General features: G+C 43.2%; 1 protein-coding gene across 1 annotated transcript in view; it reads right to left on the bottom strand.

Moving 5' to 3' along the window:
- Positions 1–8117, bottom strand: part of LOC144606920 (bone morphogenetic protein 7-like) — a 50185-nt gene extending 42068 nt beyond the window's left edge. The window contains exon 1 of the mRNA XM_078423413.1: positions 7724–8117. Coding sequence (XP_078279539.1) covers positions 7724–8117 — 394 coding nt within the window. The remainder of the gene's footprint in view (positions 1–7723) is intronic.
- Positions 8118–23045: the final 14928 nt, after the last annotated feature.

Below are 23045 nucleotides of genomic sequence, written 5' to 3' on the forward strand. Positions count from 1 at the left end.
AGAATAGGGGAATCGTGAACCAGAGGACATTGGTTCAAGGTGAGGGGGGAAAAGATTTAATAGGAACCTGAAGGGTATTTTTTTCACACAAAGAATGGTGGGTGTATGGAACGAGCAGCCGGAGACGTTAGTTGAGGCAGGTACTATCACAACGTTTAAGAAACATTTAGACAGGTACATGGACAGGACAGGTTTAGAGGGATGGGGCCAATCGCTATGGGAGTAGTGTATATGGGAGTAGTGTATATGGGACATGTTGTTCAGTGTGGGCATGTTGGGCCGAAGGGCTTGTTTCTACTCTGTATGACTATCCCAACCAAGCTCATCCCCAAACTCATGGAACTTGGAGTCAGCTCTGCTACTGGATCCTCGACTGACTGACCAACAGGCCACAATCAGTGAGGATAGGTGACAAATCATCCTCTACAATAATCCTCAACACTGATGCCAAGCGAAGATCTGTTCTCAGCCCCCTGCTATACTCCTATAGCCTCATGACTGTGCAGCCAAATACCAATCCAACAAATTACAAGTTCACAGACATCACCGCAATGGGCCGGATACCAAATAATGATGAGACGGAGTACAGGAAGGAGACCGAGAGCCTCGTAACCTGGTGCCAAGCCAACAACCTCTCCCTCATGTCAGCAAGACAAAGGAGATTGTCACAAAATGCTGGGGTAACTAAGTGGGTCAGGCAGCATCTCTGGAGAAAAGAAATAGGTCACCTATCAGACCGAGACTCTTCTTCCTGAGAAGGCTTTGGAAGTTCAACAAGTCCCCAAGAACCCTCACCAACTTCTACAGACACGCCGTAGAAAGCATTTTATCGGAATGCATCACAGCATTGTTTGTGAACAGCTCCATCCAAGACCTCAAGAAATTGTGGTGAGTTGTGTACGTAGCCCAGACCATCACACAAACTAACCTCCCTTTCATGGACTCCATCTGTACTTCACACTGTCTCAGCAAGGCTACCAGCATAATTATGGACCAGTCTCACCCCAGTCACTCTCTCTTCTCCCCTATCCCACCAGGCAAGAGATGTAAAATTTTGAAAATGTATACTTCCAGATTCAGGGCCAGTTTCTTCTCAGATGTTAGCAGGCAACTGAACCATCCTCAATCCAGATAGAGCGCAGTCTTCCATCTACCTCATTGGAGACTTTTGAACTATCATTAATCAGACTTTATCTTACACTAAATCCTGTACCCTTTATCTGTACACTATGGACGGTTTGATTATAATAATGTATAGTCTTTTTGTTCCGCTGGATGTCATGCCACAAAAAGCTTTAAACTGTACCTCGGTTCACGTGACAATAATAAACCAAACAAAACCAAAACCAAAGATGGTTCCCCGAGCAGAACATCAAAATCATTTGGCAGAATGCCTCATCACCTAAACGTTCAAACAAGCACCAAAACTTTCCTTGGCTGGTGGTGAGAAGTGTCTTCCTTGAAAGTTTCATGCTACACTAACAGTGTCAGCACCATCATACATTACCCTCAAAGTGGTGTGGACAACACCACATCCGTCTCCGTTGGACTGTATTTATTCCAAGGTCAGTGAAGGGAAACAGGTGTTCATCCTGTACAGCGGTGCAACACAGCACCCTGTTTACCACAGCCGTTTGCAGAGAACCACACTGGGACAAGCATCAACCACTGGGATGGCACAATGGCACAGATGTAGAGTTGCTGCCTTACAGCACCAGAGACCCAGGATTGATCCTGATCATGGGTGCTGGCTGTACGAAGTTTGTACGTTGTCCTGTTTTTTCCGGGTGCTCCAGTTCCCTCCCACATTTCAAAGACGGACATATTTATAGTTTACTAGACCAAGTGGACCCGTTGGGCCCAAACCTCTCCTGCATTGGTGCAGCACCCTCTCCTCCCCCACTCCCCCCTCCCCTCCCCCCACTCCTCTCCCCCCTCCCTCCCTCCTCCCCTCCCCCCCCTCCCCTCCCTCTCCCCCCTCCCTCCCTCCCCCCCTTCCGAGGAGATAGATTTAAACTTAAAAATGTGAATAACTTAAATAATATAACACCACTTTCAATAAAACTACCATTTTTACCATTAAAGTGACGATGGTGAGCCTAAAATTGTCACGCTATCGTGTACCGTTTTGGCTGAAGTTCAGTCACAAACAAGATAACAAACGAGAGTTTTAGTATATAGATTTGGCAACTGTAAAATAGTAAATTGTCCCTGGTGTGTAGGATAGTGTTAGTTCACGGGATGATCGCTGGTCGGTGCAGACTTGGTGGGCCGAAGGGCCTGTATCTGCACTGTATCCCTCAAGTCTAAGGTCTAAAGTCACTGCAGGAAGGTGATCAATGGTGAGAAATCACTTTAATCTGCCTGAAAACTGATCTTCCAGTACAAGAAACTGTTCACAACTGAAAGTTGCACAATGGTACATTCTAAAGGTCGGGACTGAATTTTGGTGCAATGTTGAAAGTGTTCTGCACAATAGTCTAGACCTTTCTACTCTAATCACTTTCCGTTGCATTGGTGTGATGGGGAGGAACTGCTGTGGAAGATGATGTTGTAAGTCAAAGAAAGAGCTTTTAATCAATAGAGCTATAGGTTGTAACTCTTGAAATACACATTTGGGCATATTACTAACCATGGTAAGGGTTTCTGCCTCTACCACCCTTTTCAAGCAGTAAATTCCAGACTCCAACCAAGCTCTGGGGGAAAAATATATTTTCCCACTAACCTCCCTATCAATTATCTTGAATTTATACGGGGTGATATCATAAGCGCTATTCTCGTGCTTCTATTCAACTCTGCTTTGAAATGTGCAATTCATTGCAAATACCGACCTCCTCTTCAATCGTCCTTTACTCCCCGAGTTGGAATATTGTCACATCCACGTCCAGCAGCTTGAACGTTTGAACCTCTCAGTCTGGTTTTCCACCTCACCACTTCTCTGAATCAGCCCCAATAATAGTCATAAACATCACCCTTTGTGTCTGTGATTTTGTGCACCAACCCTCCTCAATGATCTTTATCTGCCTGCAACCGTGGTGATTGATGGTGTAATCTTGCTTTGACACCTCCTGCAGAGTGGAGTTGGACTGTATTGTACTGTTGGCGTACTGCTAACTCCCAGTTCCAGACAAAGGGATGACATCTGCTGTAATGGCTTCTCTTCCCACTCCCACGTTGCCAACTCTCAACCACTACTTGGTTCTATCCAGTGGGATTTTTTGTAGACAAAATCTGCCGGTGCACATGACCAATAATGTCAGAGTGTAAGAAAATAACTGCAGATGCTGGTACAAATCGAAGGTATTTATTCACAAAATTCTGGAGTAACTCAGCAAGTCAGGCAGCATCTCAGGAGAGAAGGAATGGGAGACGTTTCGGGTCGAGACCCTTCTTCAGACTGGGTCTGAAGAAGGGTCTCGACCCGAAACGTCGCCCATTCCTTCTCTCCTGAGATGCTGCCTGACCTGCTGAGATACTCCAGCATTTTGTGAATAAATGACCAATAATGTCATGTCGCCGGAATGCAAGAAACATGCCATTGAACTTTTTAGCGGAGCCAACATGCTATACTGATGGGTCCCTTCACAAAAAGAGCACTGGTTCTATCCTGTCACCCCTCTCTCTGACCTCCAACATCTCATTTCACTGCAATCCCTCTTCAACCCTTGCAAGTGAACGTGATCACAGACGGACAGAAAACAATAACTTTGTACCGAGTGCTTTCAGCCTGACGAGTAGTGGAACATGTGAAGCATTGCTCCACTACTACTCCTTCACTAAACCAGACGAGGAGCTGATGAGGATCAAAGCTATAGACTGAGCCAGTACCTTTTTGGACAGAAAGATGCCGGTAGGCCTACACCAGTTCATGCGGTGCTGTAGGGTGCTGTACATTGATCAAGTTTCTAAACTGTTTAGAGGTGCCAGTGTGCTGTCCAAAAAAAAAAAAATTTCAGTTGTGTCTTTCCTAACGCGTGGTGAATGCGATGATACTATGTTCGGCTTCAGAAACACGTCAAGTAATTGAGCATGGGGAAAGCCGGGATGTGGATTTGAAATTGGAGGGTGAGATTGGAACACAAGGCAGCGGTTGGCTTTTATTTATTTTCAATGCCAACTCCATGGACCATTTCTATGGCTGAACCATTTTTATATGTTCCTGCTGTGTGGTTGAAGTCACAAACTTAAGTACAACTTTCAGGACTATTGTGCCTGGTTCAGCTTGTGTGGAGGCTTGTGGTGTTAAAAGTTGGAGTATTCACTTTCTCCAATGATGCGTGAGTTGAGGAACATATCCAACATTTTTTGTGGATGCACTTTAAGTCCTTTATTTTTCTCCTAATGAAATATATATTATACGACAAATGCTTTTTTCAGTTCGGCCTAAAATACATAGTTCACGTAATAAAGGCAGAAAATGCTGGAAACACTCAGCATATCATGAAACACCAATGGAAAGCAAAACATAGTTAATGTTTCAAGTCAAAGACCCTTTGTCAGAACTGGTAGTAGGGTTGCCAACTTCCTCACTCCCAAATAAGGGACAAAGTGACGTCACTGTCCCGCGCCCCACGTGACCTCACCCAGCCAGCGGCCACGTGCTCCCGCTCCATCAATGGTGGCCACCCGGGCTGGGAGGCGAGTTGCTACACAACCTCCGTTAGGCGGCACCTGGGCCTACACTGTCCGGGACTACAGCGGCTCGCGGGCTACAGCGGCTCGCGGGCTACAGTGTCCGAGCATACAGTGACCGGGCCTACAGCACCGTCCAGGCCTAATACAGGACAAGGGCAGTCCCGCATGGGACAAACCAATTTAGCCCAAAATACGGGATGCCTTGGCTAATACGGGACAGTTGGCAACCCTAACTGGTAGTGAGAGAGAGATAGTTTTAAGTTGCCGAGAGGGTGGGGGAAGGTTGGATAGGACAAAGAGAATATCCCTGATAGAATGAGGGCAGCGTTACCATGGGGCCCATCCACAGATGAAATCATCCCCTTGATAGATTCATGAGGGAAGTAAGAGAGAAATCAGGAACAAAGGAGCATATTAGCTCAGAAATTAGTGCAGTTAGAGAGAAAGAAATTAAAAACTGTAAAATATGGTTATAGGAACAGTTCACAGGTCAGGCTGTGTAAATGGAGAGGGGGGAGAAAATCCAGATCCTATATTACAGATTGATGACCTACAGAACAGGCCCTTTTCCAATGCAAATATGAGATGTAGAATTCAGTATTAAGCTTGAAAGATGAGATCCCAACCTGAAAAGTCACCTATCCATGTTTTCCATGAATGCTGCCTGAGCCACTTTGTGTCTTTCCTGAGTTGTTGTGGGGATCTGGTTTCAGACAAGTGAACAATGTGATTCCTCAGCGGCAGCTGATTGAGCACGAGTGTCAATGTTGGGGATGGAAGAGGATGTTAGCTTGGTTTGTTTATCCTGTGCATTCAGCAGTTTTTGTGAAGGCACTGTTTATGTTATCTTAATAAACTCACAAAGCAAATATGTAAGGAAGGTAAGGAAGAAAGATTGGGAGGAAGGAATGGCCTGACCAGAGCTAACCAAAGTGAAAGCAAGCGTTGTTGAAAGAGTCAATCATCTTTGCCTCACCATTTGGAGCTGTGCCTTCGGATACCCAAGCCCTAAACTCTGAAAGAACCATTTCAACCAATTACCTACAGTCACCTTCTCGTAAAATTGATCTCACTGTAATTTTTTCCAATTAAAGTCTTTCGCACTGCCTATGATCTGTATATGAACTGTGAGCTTCAGGAGAATAAGGCAATACTTGTTTTCAAATGTCACGGTAAATATAAACAGAACCACTGGTTCAGTTCAAATCAAAATATCCAAAAGTTTCTGACCTGCGAGTTGTGCATTATGACATTTATTTTACCTCTTTCTTAATTCAAACTCAATTTCCCTCTCTTTATTTTCCATGGCTCCATCCGATTTTATTTTAAATTCGCCAACTCTGGTTTACATTTAGCTCTCAATCCTTGCACTATTTTACAATCCTTCATTATGAATGATTAAAGAACAAATACCAGTCATGATAGCCTAGAATAATGTGGTATAGTTCAGGGTAATGTTTCTGGACTGACAATCCAGAGGCCTGGATTAAAGAGGTTCACAATGACAGGAGTTTAAATCTTACTCTCTCATCTGGGGAAGTTAAACTCAGGTAATTAAATAAACCTGGAGTTGACAATAATGAGCTGGGTAGGCTGAAACCTGTATTATCACCAAAATCCTTACGAAATCTGCTTCAATTATCCTGGATAATATGCCCGGATAACATTGAAGTTTGAGCCTCTATCAAAGTGGTTGATTCTTACCTGCCTTCTGAAATGACCCAGTCAAAGGCAATTATGTATAGAGAAGAAATAAAGGACGTGCTATCATTAGCCAAATTCTGTGAGCGAATTAAACATTAAACATCAGATGGCCTGTTTATCTACCCACCATTTCAGCAGCGTGCCACACAAAAAATGTTAGAGACTAAAAATGCAGAGGGAATTCTGACTAAAGGCAGTTACCTTCAGATGTTCTACTGGCGTGAGATTATGTGTTGCCATCATTGTTGTATGCATGGCGTTAAACTTGTCATGCAGATGGAAAAGTACAAAAGTAATACTTTTCTTTAGGATGGGAGACTCTTTGGAACCAAAGCAATTTATAGTGAACTTCCAAATTTTCTGGGACTTTAAAAAACTATACAGCAAAACTAAATTATGGTCTCAGGTGGAGACCATAATTCATTTTATCAGTGAGGATGATAGAACCATGTACAAGCTACAAAAGAGAATTTTCCATTTATCATTCAGTTGTCGTCCATAGTTAGGAAATTGCTATGGTAGTGACTGGATTTTTAAAAAAACAGTGTAGCATTCAGCTGCCCAGTCGAGTTAAATATTCTGTAATTCCAGCAGAGGTTTCTCAAATTAGTATTAAGCACCATTAGATTCAAGAACAAGGTGCAAATGTAGCTCATAACCATTCAACAGATTAAACAATTTTATGTTTTCAATTTTGGTGCACTGCAAAACTTTGAAAAGTACATATTGTTAGTATTTCAGCAAACAATGCGATTCTCATAACATGTATTTATAGCATCTAGAGGTTATTAAACAAAGTGTGCATGTTATACCTGGTACCAATCTTTTGTTAATCTATCCATATTGGAACAAGGTCGAATAAAGTCTTTAGTTATTAAACTGTTTGGTACTCAATTAATTAGTCTCTGCAAACTCATAAGATAAACATATTGTTAAAGGAAGATATGGTGAGCTAACCTTGACTTCTGTTTAAAATATTTCACCATGTAGCAGCAAACTCATACATGAGAAGCCACTCAGTTCATCATTAAGGTGCACCTGAGATTTTAGATGATTTTAGCATTGAGTAAAATGGGTCAGCTGCACATCAATATCCATCTACCATGAACATCACGCAATTAAAAGAAATCTACATTGATTCGATTACACTTTATCTCACCAAGGCAACATTTTTGTGTAATCTGTTAAATTAGAAGTTACACCAGAACTACTGAGAAACCAATGCTCCAAAATATGATTTTCATCTTCCATTATTTGCTAAAATGGTATGCGCCATTGACAAATTAACTATTTGGTCAAATTATATAACAGACTGTACATCAACAAGGAACCAAATCTGTTGTGTGGCAAGTCTAAAAGCGCATTTGTTTTTGCACACACTTACCTACATTAACAAAGCTCATAACAGTATCTGCTTGACTGAGGAAGGTTTGTTCCAGGGCTCTGTGAGTGCTCTGGAACACTTGAAAAGGCAACAAAGCCCCCTGCCACTGGTCTGACTCTTCAGTGGCCACAGTACGATAAAGATCCAGCATGAAGACTGGGGCAGAAGCCAATCGTTTGATGGAGAGCAGAGGCTTGGGACGGTGAGGTAGGCCCAGAATAGACAAGATCTCTTTTTGCATCTCTCGCTTCTCCCTGTTGTTCAGTCTCCGATGGATAAAGCTCGAATGGGGATGCTGCTTCACCAAGCTCCCAGTCACCAACTCCACAACCAGTGCCAGTAAAGACATCAGAAGAAAAACCATCTTGTCACATCTCTGCACCCCAGCCATCATCAATAATCTTTGTTCTTTTTATTTTATCAGAGTGTTGATAGAAATCTCCGTATTGAAAATATCGAAGAAAATCCTCTAGAATTCTTCACAAGCACGTAAATATGAATAAAGTTTCTGAAGATGCAAAATGTCCGCTGAAAATAAAAGTCTCACAAGTGAAAAGAGTTGCAGAGAAGTCGGAAAAAAAAACGTGCTAGAAGTTTAGTGTCGCTCTTTGATAGTCATGGCTACCAGTCAAAGCTTAAATGGATCCATGAGCTTTCATTTCTTCAGCAAATAAGTTGCCTACAATTGCAGACTTCCACATTCAGCTGCTGAGCCTGCAGAGCCTGTATTTATCGAGTCTGAAGCTGTTGAAATGACTCAGCTGATTCCCCAGGGTACATTACTATCTGACTGGTTTGGCTGTTGTGGGATGATAGGTACAACCCTAGGCCATTCAAACACCACAGTATCCGCATACTCCAGACTTGAGCCTTGCCATCTATATATAGACTAATCACAGCATATTCCGAATCTTGAGGTTACACAGTGCACAAGCTCCTGCTCCAATGTAGCCCGTCATTTAAAACGGGCTTAACTCTTTCATTTATTTACTTTGTTTGTGCTCATTTTTCATTTAGATAGTTAATTTCCGAGTGTTTTTATGCCGTGTTTAAGTTTTGGATGTTTGCAATTTGGCTGTTTATTTTGTTTTACGAGTTCTATAAAATTCAAACTGAACTTCATCTGCTTCACAGCAGCTCCAGCTTAGAGAACCTGCAGATAAAAACATTAATCAAGTGTGCAAAATTACAAGGTACTGGCAGAGCAGTAAACAGCAGTTACTGTAGCTCCAGATTCTTTAGTAAATTGGGATTTTTATATTTGTCTGCTTCTATCTGACTGCATAGTTTTCCACATATGCACAAGTTTGTCCTTCTCTTACTCAAGTTGTTAATAGTGCACAAATGATTGGGAAGTATGAAATATGTAAGGGAAAAGGGACAAACCAATGACCATAAAGGGGTGACCAGTAAGTCTGAAATGGGTTGGGGATAGTTAACTAGTGTGATTTTTTAGCATCAAAAGAAAAACCCTACATGGCATTGACAACATGAGCTCCAGACACTCTAGAGATCAGAGCTGAGATTGCTAATCAGACAGGATGGGTGAGGCAGCCATCAGAAATCCACTGGGCAGTTGCCTGTCTGTCTCAGTTGCCAGCTTTGATACAAACTTTCAGTCAACCATCTTGTGTCAGCTTTATGCACTTCAGGATCAAAAGAAAGGAAACAATTAAAGACCTTGTGAAATGTCAGTAATTGTTCAGGAAAAAAGTCGAGGCACTAATAAGTAATCGGGTAATTGCTTAGTGAGAGAATTGGAAATAAGTTACCTGTCCTCCATTTTGCTGGTTGTGATTGCACTGATAACGGCTGCTTCTGATAACACTATTGATTATTTGCAAGTAAGATCACATTGTGGGTCTCCTCCCTTATGTAATCAGCCTTTTAATTCACAGTGCTATATGTGCATATGTGGCTTAGTGGCGATTTTTTTTGGTCTGATAATACATGTTTACCTGGGGATATTTATGATAAGGGGACTATATGTATGCACGTTAATGACTAATTGTGTAAAGCACAAAGTGCTGGAATAACTCAGCGGCTCAGGCAGCAGTTCTCGTGGGAAATAGACAGGCGATGTTTCTGGCTGGAACCCTTCCTCGTGTCCGAAGCAGGGACCTGACCAAAAGCGTTGCCTGTCCTTTCCCTCCCCAGATGCTGCCTGACCTGCTGAGTTACTCCAGCACTTTGTGTTTTACTCAAGAATCCAGCATCTGCAGTTGCTAGTGGCCTCGTGCAAGTTATTATTGCTTTAATTTAACACAAAATGAAGATTTTCTGCAAATGATTTATGTTAATTATTTAAAGAGTCTTCTCTTACCCTGAATTTCCTACCATTCCTCACAATCTCCTGATAGATTGCTCCGTTCCTATCAAGAATAAGGAGAGTGGAATGGTACAGCTTAAATATCCACCTTGGGAACAATCACAAGTCTGCTTTAAGATTTTCTATAATGCTATTATTGAATAAGTTACAAAAACAGGGTGCTCACAGGAAGGATTTAATTTGCAAAGCTCACTAATCATCCTGAAACCGGAATCACTTCTGCAGACTCAAAGCTGCAGTTGCTGCCAAGTGAGTGGCTTGTTTACATTGGGGATTCCTGTTGCTTCTCAGACTCTTCCCTGGTGTATTGCGCCTGTTTGAAAATTCAGATCACTGGGAAATTTCGACTTGGATCAAGGTAAAAAAATGTAATTTTCAGACAATGATGGTCTCACCAGTGTTTACCCAGGAGCAACATGCGGCTGCTGGAATTCAAAATGAAATGTGAAATTTGAAACATTAATTCTGTTTCTCGCTGAGCATTTCCTAGATGCTGCCTGACCTGTTGAGTTACTCCAGCATTTTGTGATACCTTCGATTTATACCAGCATCTGCAGTTATTTTCCTACACACTTTTCTTATTTTATACCCACTTTTGTCACTTCCTTAAAGGTAGAAGACATTTTTGCCAGAGATTTCTGCATCTTTGTTAGCCAAGGAGGAAGAATCCTAAGACCGGAGGGTGGCTGATGTTGTGACTTTATTTAAGAAGGGCTCTAAGGATAAGCCAGGGAACTATTGGCTGGTGAGTCTAACGTCAGTAATGGGAAAGTTACTGGAGAGCATTCTGAGGGATGGAATCTATCTGGATTTGGAAAGACAAGGATTGATTAAGGATAGTCAGCATGGTTTTGTGTGTGGGAAATTATACCTTGCCATTTTGCTTGAGTTATTGTGAAGGGATTACCAAGAGGATCAATGAAGGCAAGGTGGTAGATACTTTAGCAAGGCTTTTGACAAAGTCCTGCTTGGAAGGTTAGATCATATGGGATCAAGGGTGAGCTAGCCAATTGGATAAAATATTAAAAGTGGAAACAAAAAACTAAAGATGCTGGTTTATACCATAGACACAAAGTGCTGAAGTAACCCAGAGGGCCGGGCAGCATCTCCAGAGTTACTGGGTTACTCCAGCACTTTGCGTCTATCTTTGGGTAAAATATTGGTTTGGTGGAAGGAGTGATAGGATGGTGGTGGAGGGTGTACCAGTGACCATTCATGTGCCCAGTAACCGTGGTGGGACCACTGTTATTTGTTTCTATTAATAATTTGGATGAAATTTAGGTGGCATGTTTAGTAAGTTTGTGGGTGACATCAGAATTGGGTGTGTAGTAGACAGTGAAGAAGGTTATCTAAGATTACAACAGGATCCAGAATAACTGGGAAAGTACTTAGAGGAATGGCAGATGGAATTTAACTCTGTTCAAAGGGTTGCATTTTGGGAAGATGAACTTGGAAAGGACATACACCGTGAATAGTGCAACCCTGGGAATATGGTAGAGGAGAGAGACCGCTCCTTGAAAGTGGTGACGCAGTTATACAGGGTGGGGAAGAAGGCATAAGACATGGTTTGCTTTCATCAGTCGGAGCATTGAGTATCAGAGTTGGGACGTCGTGTTATAGACATACAAGACATTGGTGAGACTGTACTTGGAGTGTTGCGTGCAGTTCTGGTCACTGTGTTATAGTCAAACGTGACACCGAAACACTACATCTATTAGATTGAGCAGGAGTTGATGGGATTTACCCGGAATTTCTGAAGAACCTTGGCCCCCAAAGGACGCTCCTGGCTGGCTGCTTTTCTCACTCATGTCCATTGTAGAGAAATTATCCCTAAGGCCTAGAGACTCAGGTCATTGCTGTCCTCAAGCCTGGGAAATCTGCTGATGGTCCAGCGAGTTACTGACCTATCTCCTTCTTGTGTACATCCTCCAAGCTGTTTGAACGCCTCCTGCTTGCTAGGATTTCTCCATTGGTAGAACCTGTTCTGCCCAGAGAGCAAGATGGCTTTAGACCTGGTAGAAGCTGCGCAGATCAAGTCCTTGCCCTCACTACCAATATAGAGGCTGGTTTCCAACGTGCCCTGATAACTGGTGTGGTTCTCATTGATCTGTCATCTGCTTATGACACCGTGTGGAAACATGGTCTGTTGCTGACAACTTCTAGAATCTTGAAGTGCCAAACCACCATGCGTGGCCTCTCATCCATCCTCAGTAACTGTAGAGTTAGGGTCTCGCTTAGTGACCAGACTGTCAGGACCCTGAATGATGGCCTCCCCCAGGGCTCTGTCCTAGCTCCCTTACTCTTCAACATCTACATGAGTGACATGCCAACTACCTTGTCCAGAAAGTTTGCATATGCAGATGACCTTTGCCCTTGCCTACCAGGGAGCTGTCCTTGAGGATATCAGCAGAGTGCTAACCCAAGACTTGAAAGGGGGTGGAGGAGTACTTCACCTTCTGGCGACTTAGCCCCAACCCATCTAAGACAACTGTCACTGCCTTTCACCTCAGCAATCGGCTCGCCAATGTAAAGCTCTGAGTGTCCTTTTGTGGTAAGCCGGTGAAGAATGAGGAATTCCCCAAGTACCTCGGAGTCACCCTGGACCACATCCTCACCTATCGTGAACACCTGAAGAGGGTGGCTGATGAACTGAAAGCAAGGGTGAACATCATCAGGAAACTTTGCAGGCAACAGTTGGGGATCCAATTCACACACCCTCCGTAATGTAAGCTTAGCCCTAGTCTACTCAACACCCGGGTTTTGGTCAACAGCTTGGGCTAATAGCTGCCACACCAAACGAGTTGACACTGTCCTTAACTCTGCAAGGCGGGTCATCACAGAGACGCTTAAGTCAACACCTTTGCAGTGGTTCCCTGTCCTCTCTCACATCTCCCCTCCCAGCATAGGCAGAAGGGAGAGGATGTTGAAAGATTGGTGCACCATCGAGGCTAATCCTGACCTTCCCATCCATGCTGACTTGAACAATCTGCCCAACATGCGCCTGAAGTCCCGCAAACCCTTCTGGTCTTCAGCCAAGTCCCTGGAAGACTTTGACTCCAAGACTGAGTGGTGCAGAGCCTGGAAAGATGCCAACACCAACAACGGAGAGGTCATCAAAGACCCCACAGTGAAACCACCGGGATTTGACCTTCATCGCAAGCAATGGCTAACCCTGAACAGGATCTGCGCCCTCCATGCAAGAACAGCCCATCACCTGCACAAGTGGGGGATGTCAGACAGCCCTGCTGGCGACTGCAGATATCCAGACCAGACCATCCCACACATCGTGAATGACTGCTCACTGAGGCTTTTCCCTGGTGGCATCAAGGCCATCCACCCAGCAACTGATGCTGCCCTGGCCTGGATGTCTACCCTTGACCTACAACTTTAGGCTGTGCACACCATACACAAGAAGAAGAAGACTGGATTATAGGAAGGATGTGATTAAATTTGAGAGGGTTCAAAAAAGATTCACACTGATGTCGCCAGGACTAGAGGGCTTGAGTTATGAAGAGAGACTGGAGAGCTGGAACTGTGTTGTTGGAGCCAAGGAAGCAGAGGGATGACGTTTTAAAGGTTTGTAAAATCATGAGGGGCATGATTAAGGTGGACGGCCACAATCTTTTCCCCAGGCAAGGGGAGATTAAAACTTAGAGGGAACAGTTTTAAGGAGTGGCAAGATTCCGAGTCAGCATGGATTTACGAAGGGGAAATCGTGCTTGACAAATCTACTGGAATATTTTGAGGATGTAACTAGGAAAATTGACAGGGGAGAGTCAGTGGATGTGGTGTACCTCGACTTTCAGAAAGCCTTCGACAAGGTCCCACATAGGAGATTAGTGGGCAAAATTAGAGCACATGGTATTGGGGGTAGGGTACTGACATGGATAGAAAATTGGTTGACAGACAGAAAGCAAAGAGTGGGGATAAATGGGTCCCTTTCGGAATGGCAGGCAGTGACCAGTGGGGTACCGCAAGGTTCGGTGCTGGGACCCCAGCTATTTACGATATACATTAATGACTTAGATGAAGGGATTAAAAGTACCATTAGCAAATTTGCAGATGATACTAAGCTGGGGGGTAGTGTGAATTGTGAGGAAGATGCAATAAGGCTGCAGGGTGACTTGGACAGGTTGTGTGAGTGGGCGGATACATGGCAGATGCAGTTTAATGTAGATAAGTGTGAGGTTATTCACTTTGAAAGTAAGAATAGAAAGGCAGATTATTATCTGAATGGTGTCAAGTTAGGAAGAGGGGATGTTCAACGAGATCTGGGTGTCCTAGTGCATCAGTCACTGAAAGGAAGCATGCAGGTACAGCAGGCAGTGAAGAAAGCCAATGGAATGTTGGCCTTCATAACAAGAGGAGTTGAGTATAGGAGCAAAGAGGTCCTTCTACAGTTGTACCGGGCCCTGGTGAGACCGCACCTGGAGTACTGTGTGCAGTTTTGGTCTCCAAATTTGAGGAAGGATATTCTTGCTATTGAGGGCGTGCAGCGTAGGTTCACTAGGTTAATTCCCGGAATGGCGGGACTGTCGTATGTTGAAAGGCTGGAGCAATTAGGCTTGTATACACTGGAATTTAGAAGGATGAGGGGGGATCTTATTGAAACATATAAGATAATTAGGGGATTGGACACATTAGAGGCAGGAAACATGTTCCCAATGTTGGGGGAGTCCAGAACAAGGGGCCACAGTTTAAGAATAAGGGGTAGGCCATTTAGAACGGAGATGAGGAAGAACTTTTTCAGTCAGAGAGTGGTGAAGGTGTGGAATTCTCTGCCTCAGAAGGCAGTAGAGGCCAGTTCGTTGGATGCTTTCAAGAGAGAGCTGGATAGAGCTCTTAAGGATAGCGGAGTGAGGGGGTATGGGGAGAAGGCAGGAACGGGGTACTGATTGAGAGTGATCAGCCATGATCGCATTGAATGACGGTGCTGGCTCGAAGGGCTGAATGGCCTACTCCTGCACCTATTGTCTATTGTCTATTGTCTATTTAAAGAGGATGTGACGGAAAGGAATTTCCACACAAAAAGTCTGAAGAAGGGTCTTGACCCGAAACGTCACCCATTTCTTCTCTCCAGAGATGCTGCCTGGCCCGGTGAGTTACTCCAGCATTTTGTGTCTACCTTCGATTTAAGCCAGCATCTGCAGTTCTTGCCTGCACATTTTGTCCGCTCCTCTGCGAAATCTCCTCGAGGTACGTCTACTTTGAGGATGTTCTCCTCCTCTCTCCGACGAAAAGAGTCTGAAGAAGGGTCTCAACCCGAATCCTTCTCTCCAGGGATGCTGCCTGTCCTGCCGAGTTACTCCAGCATTTTGTGTCGACCTTCCACACAAAAAAGTGGTGGGTATTCGGAATCTGCTGCCAGAGGAGGTGGCAGGAACAATTACAATGTTTCAAAGACATTTGGACTGGTACATGTACAGGAAAGCTTTAGAAGTATATGGGCTAAACATGGGGAAATTAGGCTAACTCAGGTAGGCACCTTGGTCAGCATGGATGAGTTGGGCCGAAGGGCCTGATTCCAAGCTAAAATAACTATCTTTATAAAAGCTAAATTGAGGTGTGATTTGTAGATTATACAATTGCTGTTCATTTTTGTTTATGAACCAAGCAGAATTAACTAATTTATTGTATTGATGCTGTTCCCCCCCTCCAATACTCCATTTAAGCTGAAAGGCAAAATTAGATGAACCATATTACCACAGAATACTGCATTGCCTCATCTCATTTTTCATTCCAAAACGATCTCCCTGCAACTCTGTCAATTCTATTTAAGTCATCCAACCAGGCATGTTAATTATTTATTTCCCATATTACTATTGAATGGTTGTAGAATTGGAAAAGCATATCAGAAACAATTTCATGAATACTTTAAAAATGTTCGAGTGTCAATAAACTTTCCTCTACTTTACTCATCAATTCTTTGAGGAGAGGTTGGATTGAGAAGAGCAAGTCTCACACCAGTGCAGTCTTTCAGCATTAGAACATAGTTTCACTTGACTATAATTGCGATTATATAACTAGCATGCCCGGTTGGATGACTTAAATAGAATTGACATAGTTGCAGGGAGATAGTTTTGGAATGAAAAATTGAGATGAGGCAATGCAGCATTCTGTAAGAGAATGAGACAGTAAATTCAATGCCCTGAGGCAAAAAGTGTCCAATACAGGAGAACTGTAATGCATAAGCAAGATTCAATAAGGGGGAATATTGAAAAAAAGGATTTTGGAAGCAATTTTTGCACAGGGTTTCATGTTCATAAGTTGTGGGAATAGAATTAGGCCATTCAGCCCATCAGAATTAGGCCATTCAGTCCATTTAATCATGGCTGATCTATCTTTCCCCCTCAACCCCATTTTCCTGCCTTCTCCCCATAACCCGTGACACCCACACTAATCAAAGTTTTTGATTACTATTACAGTAACAGTACTAATCGCTGTTTTGTGAAACAGCAAAGATAATGTTGGACAAGTTAAGAAAATGAGGAAAAATAGTTGATGGTGACAGGGTTGTTCTATATGAAAAAATTGAATAATAATTGAGTCTGTAATTCCGTTCAGAAAGACTCCTTTCGCTTTCTTATAAGTTCTAATGGCATTTTTACTTGTCTTGTAGATGAAGATAATTTGTGCACAGAGGCTTGGCCATTATTAATGATTTCTCTTTGCCCATGGATGAGGAATGGTGAATATTTTCCCATCAGCTGTACTTTTAAATATCAGATTCATAAACAATGATGTACAAGCTGTTTATTATAGGTCATCGCATAACCTCTAAAAGAAGCCACCATATTGAGTCGATGACATTGAGGATTTTAAACAGAATTAATTTAACTACATTTGACGTTCGTGGTCTTCATTCGTATTATCTACAGCAGGTAGAAAATTGTTGATTAAGTATCACTGTAATGAAATCTCAGGATAGTCATTAAGTCGTGGGATCATACAGCACGGCAACAGGCCTTTTGTCCCAACTTGTCCATGCTTTACCTCAGAGATACAGGTCAGACATAGCCCCTTCGGCTCACCGAGGCTATGCCAACCAGTTATCACCCCATACACTAACACTGTTCTACACGCCAAGAACAATTTACAATTTTACCGAAACTAATTAACCTACACACCTGTACGTCTTTGGAGTGTGGGATGAAACCGGAGCACCCGGAGGAAACCCACGTGGTCACAGCGAGAACGTACACACTCCGTGCAGCCAGCACCTATAGTCAGGATCGAACCCAGGCCTCTGGCGCTGTAAGGCAGCAACTCTACCGCTGCACCACTGCGCCGCCCACTGCCAAGCACTACTCTGCACTAAAATACTCGAATAAAGGAAGTCAACAACTGGGTGGGTAAATGCTGGAGGGGAGAATGTTTCAAATTTCAGGAACATTTGGGCTGGAGTGATTATACCTCAAAAGAGCTGGAATCTATGTCCTTACAAGAAGGTTGAATAATCCAGTTTGGGAAGATTTAAACTAGGCAGACGAATGAGTATCAAGATGAAATATTAAAGAATGGAGAAAGGTGGAGGAGGCTTACAGTGGGAAGTAATACCAGCATTAAATTTAGGAATTTGAGGAATCAAACAGAAGACATATGCAAAGTATTCCAAGATGAGTTTGGAGTACATGTGATAAATGTATAGAGCGGATGCGTTGAGGTACAGCTGGCACATCATAAAAAGATCTGGCTCAATGACAAAAGTGCCAGATAATAAACATCACAACCAGGAGTCTAACAACCCTGGAGTTCAAGGGCAGCACAATGTTGCAGCTAGTGGAGGTGCTGCCTCACAGCACCAGCAACCTGGGTTCAATCCTGTCCTCCGGTTGACTATGTGGAGTTTGCAGATTCTCCATGTGAACTTCCCCCAGTTATTCCAGTGTCCTCTCACATCGCAAGAACGTGCAAGTTGGTAGGTTATCTGGCTACTGTGAACTGGTGCCATCATGTTGATAAGTGGCAGAATCTGGGAGGAGTTGTGTGAAGAATGAGCTAGGGTAGGATTATTGTGTGCTGGTGGTTGGTGCGGATTCTCTGGGCTAAAGGACATGTTTCCATGCTACTTCTCTCTACAGTTTTACGAGGAGTAAAAGCAAGAACTTAATTTTTTTGCTTACCATGGGCTGGTCAGGAAAGGCAGGGACTGACAAAAAGGAGAGTGGAACAGCAGTTGAAGTCAAAGAAATTGAGGAGTGGAGAGAGGCGATATAGTGAAGAAGGATAATACTGACTATTTTTTGTTAGAGTTAAGCAACACCCGAGGACCTGTATATTTCAATGTCTGTATATTAAAGGACACCAAGCAGTTGGAAGACAAGAGAGCAGCAAGTTGAAATTAAAGTTTAAGGAAAATTGCAGATGCAAGAACTTTGTGGCAGTAATTGGGAACATCCCCTATTTTAACAAAGGTTGGAATAACAACGGTAGGGTCAAAGAATGATGAATTTCTGAAATGTGTAAAAGGAATGTGGGATGGATAAAATGGGATTGATGAATGAGTGGGTGCTCAGTCAACGGCAGGGACTCAGTGGGCCAGAAGGCCCGTTTCCGTTCTCTAAGATTCTATGAATCCAGGATAACTTTTTCGATTGGTGTATTTCCAAATGGATGCAGGATGTATTACAGCAGGATCTAAATCTGGGAATGCAGTGGGCCGAGCAGTTGGTGAAAAGTGACCTTAGATTTAAAATAATGGTTTAAGGGCATTTGCTGCAATCAAATGAAAGTTCTTGAACAGCAGGCAATCTAAGGGCGAACAAGTCCTGAACAGATCTGGTCTGAGGTGAGGGCCAGGAGTGTAGGCTGGGGTTGGAATTAAAAGAAAGCATATCAATTAAAGGCTTTCAAAGCAATGTTTCAGGTACACATACATGTGGCAAGAGAACACAAGTTTTCATCTGGATATTGACAGACAAAAATATGGAGATTAAAATGTGCCAAAGAGAAAGAATAACAGATTAGCACTGTCGGACTTTGGAGTATTGCGTGCAGTTCTGGTCACACCATTACAGGAGGGATGTGGAAGCTTTGCAAAGGGAGCAGAGGTTGCAGGAGATTGCAGGCCTGATAGAAGTACATAAAGTTATGCGGGGTATAGAAAGGGTAGACCTTTCCCAGGATGGAAAAATCAAATGCTAGAGGGCATAGCTTTAAGGCAAAGTTTAAAGGAGATGTACAATAAAAGTTTTTAAAAAAACACAGGGTGTACCTGGAACGTATTGCCTGGGGTAGTGGCAGAGGCAGATAGTGGCATCCAAGATTCCTTTGGATAACCATATGGATATGCAGGGAATGGAGGGTTTATGTGAAGGCAGATAAGAATTGGATCATGCCTTTGCATCATGTTTGGCATAGACATCATGGGCCAAAGGGCCTGTTCATGTACTGCATTGTGCTGTGTTCTATCAACAGCTAATGTAAATTGAAACACTGCTTATTTCCACCTTATTACAGGATGACCTCAACATCAAAAGGAAATATGAAAAAATGAATTTGGTGCTTCAAATGGAAAAATAGAACTGGGATTCAGTAATTATCAAACTATGAAAGAATTGCAGCTCGTGAAACCTTATTCAAAAGCTTTGGTTATTTGAGAGCCATGAGATCGTTGTATAAACCGAGCTGATTCGATTCTGTCCTTGAAAGCAAGAGGAATAAAAAAAGACACAAAGTGCTGGAGTAACTCAGCGGGTCAGGCAGCATCTCTGGAGGACATGGATAGGTGACATTTCAAGTTGGGACCCTTCTTAATAAATATGCCTCCAAAACCACCATTGGTTTCTCCATTGGTTATTTTTTAAGAAACCACAATTGGGTGGCTAAGGTATTCTGGCCCACACAGCCCTCACCCAGCCAATAATTAAAAACACACATCAGATGCACAATTGTAAAGAAACGTAGTGTTGCTTGCACAAGCTTTCTCCAAGTAGCAACGTAACCATTAAACGTTTAATATTTACCACTTTGCATTTGGGCAGCTCTCTCCAGCAGCCTCATATTGCGGGATTGGAAGTCTACTGGCGAGGGGACAAAGGACTCCTTGATCCTGTGGTGTTGGGCAGTCAGAACTGCAGCTGGCAGCAGTTCAATGGAACTGAGTCAGGCACTGTTTCATTTAATTTGAATCACCGAACCAGGGCTGGTAAGGTGTCGCACGTTTCCTTTTGAGAAGGTAACAATTAGTTTTTACAAGCATCTAACTCCTTTGTCAGGGAAACATTGAAGGGGCGGAAAAAGAAGATACAGTGGCTCAGGAGTTCATATTTGTGGTCGGAAATAGTGCCAGGGCAGCATGCTGTCCCACTTTCCAGAGAAAATTCAATTCAATTCATCACCGGCAAGTTAAAATGGAAATCAGATGTTTGAAGTTTCATGCTTCTATTTAGATATACAGCGTGGAAGCAAGCCCTTCAGCCCACTGAGTCAATGTCTACATCAATCACCCCCACACTAGTTCTGTGCTATCCCAGTTTCATATCCTAAACACGAGGGACAATTTACAGAGGCCAATTAACCTACAAGCTGCACGTCTTTGGGATGTGGGAGGAAACGGGAGCACCTGGAGAAAACCCATGTGGTTACAGGGAGAAAGTACAAACTCCGCAATGATGGCACCCGTAGTCGGAATCGAACCCGGGTCTCTGGCGTTGTAAGGCAGCAGCTCTACTGCTGCGCCACCGTGCCACATCCACATGCACCATGAATTTAGCAAACTCTTCATATATTAATGTGTTGCACGTTCATGTTGCACTCACCTCATCGCTGCCCAAGCGTCTGCAATTCTACCAAAAGGGTAACATTTTTCTAGGCAACTGCACATTTCTCTGCAAATACCAACAGAGACTTGTCCCTTGATAACAAGTCAGTCAGGAGTCATCCCATGCCTCTGGTTCCTTTCTAGCATGTTATGATTTGTCTGACAACCCAATGTTCTAGATGTCCCAACCTAATAGTGTACAGTGGGATTACTTTCACATTAATTTCTCAATCCACATGTTCACCACCTGGATTTGGCCACAAGACCTGTCCACCATAGGACTATGAGTTCCTCAGTAGTTGGAAGCTTTTGGCCAATGACTTACAAGTCTCTAAACATTTAACCAAACGTTTACCTCCTCATAACCTAGTCTTATTAAAGCTCTTTAGAAGCTTGTAGGAGGGTTCTGAACCGTGAAGGTTTGGATGTAAGCAACATGTTGGATAGAAACAATCTTTATTGGGAATCAGAATCATTGAAGAAAGTTGAAACACCTTTCATTCAGGTAGTTTACATGCACCTCCTCCTATCTTGTCTATTGGTTTTGACATGGTCACCTCTACATTGATGGGACCAAGTGTGAACCGTTTCAAGGAACACTTGTGCTTTGTACGACTGGGGCCAGCTGGAGCTCCCGGTTACTAACCATCTCATTTTCCCTTTCCCATTCCCATTCCTACCTGTCTATCCTCAGTCTCCTCCACAACCAGAGTCCATACACATACAAAGTATTGAATTCTCAGATTTCAGGTAAGCCTTCTTCTCAGCCACCCTTTTCTTCCCACTCCCCTTGCTCCCATCATTTAGTTCCCACCCACTCATCATCCACCCCTCCCTACTCCCGGTCCCTTATTTTTCCTTTCACCCTTCACCTGCTTATCAACACCTCCACACGTTTGCCATTTGCCCATTCCCCTCCAATGATGCTGCCTTCTACCAGTTGTACAATCCATTGTATTCCTGCAGCTGTGTTTTTTTTGCTCAAGACTCCTGTATCAACTGCCACTTTTGTCTCCAACTCCACAAAATTATCTGCCACAGGAGAAAAAGAGCAATGTGGAAACATTAGAAACATATAAAATTCTTAAAGGATTGGACAGGCTAAATGCAGGAAAAATGTTTCCGATGTTGGGGGAGTCCAAAACCAGGGGCCACAGTTTAAGAATAAGGGGGAGGCCATTTAGGACTGAGATGAGGAAAAACTTCACCCAGAGAGTTGTGAATCTGTGGAATTCTCTGCCACAGAAGGCAGTGGAGGCCAATTCACTGGATGTTTTCAAGAGAGAGTTAGATCTGGCTCAAGGAATCAAGGGATATGGGGAAAATGCCGGAACAGGGTACTGATTTTAGATGATCATATTGAATGGTGGTGCTGGCTCGAAGGGCCGAATGGCCTACTCCTGCACCTATTGTTCTATGTTTTCTACGTTGTTTGGTCTAATTATAGACAGGCCTTCTGTGAAAAATTCCAGCCTTCCTGCGCAACAAACGCTTATCATTTGTGATTACTGCATTAGACATGGCTCTCCATTTTATCTCAGAGCTAAGTACAACAAATAATAGAAACTAAACATCTTACATGTCATTTCACCTGGAAAATTAGACAAATTAATGTAATCACATTTTAAAAGGAAAATTAGATTTATATTTGCTCCATGTTTTTTTTTAACAAACTCCATCATCTCTTGAAGATGCATGTAGATGCTGGAGTTTGTAAAAAAATGTTTAAGTCAATATCTTTTCATTCAGAGCACTAAAGATACTGTCTTCATTGAAAAGGCATTATCCCCAGTGCTTAACGATCATTAAGATGATAATCATGGGACAGTAACATATTCAGAATAATCTTCATTAACATATAACATATAACATATAACTACAGCATGGAAACAGGCCTGTCCGGCCCTACCAGTCCACGCCGACCATTCTCCCTGACCTAGTCTCATCTACCTGCACTCAGACCATAACCCTCCAATCCCCTCCTATCCATATACCTATCCAATTTTCTCTTAAATAATAAAATCGAGCCAGCCTCCACCACTTCCACCGGAAGCCCATTCCATACAGCCACAACCCTCTGAGTAAAGAAGTTCCCCCTCATGTTACCCCTAAACCTTTGTCCCTCAATTCTGAAGCTATGTCCCCTTGTTGGAATCTTCCCCACTCTCAAAGGGAAAAGCCTACCCACGTCAACTCTGTCCGTCCCTCTCATAATTTTAAAAACCTCTATC

The sequence above is a fragment of the Rhinoraja longicauda genome, chromosome 27 (assembly GCF_053455715.1).
Source record: "Rhinoraja longicauda isolate Sanriku21f chromosome 27, sRhiLon1.1, whole genome shotgun sequence".
Lineage (NCBI taxonomy): Eukaryota > Metazoa > Chordata > Chondrichthyes > Rajiformes > Arhynchobatidae > Rhinoraja > Rhinoraja longicauda.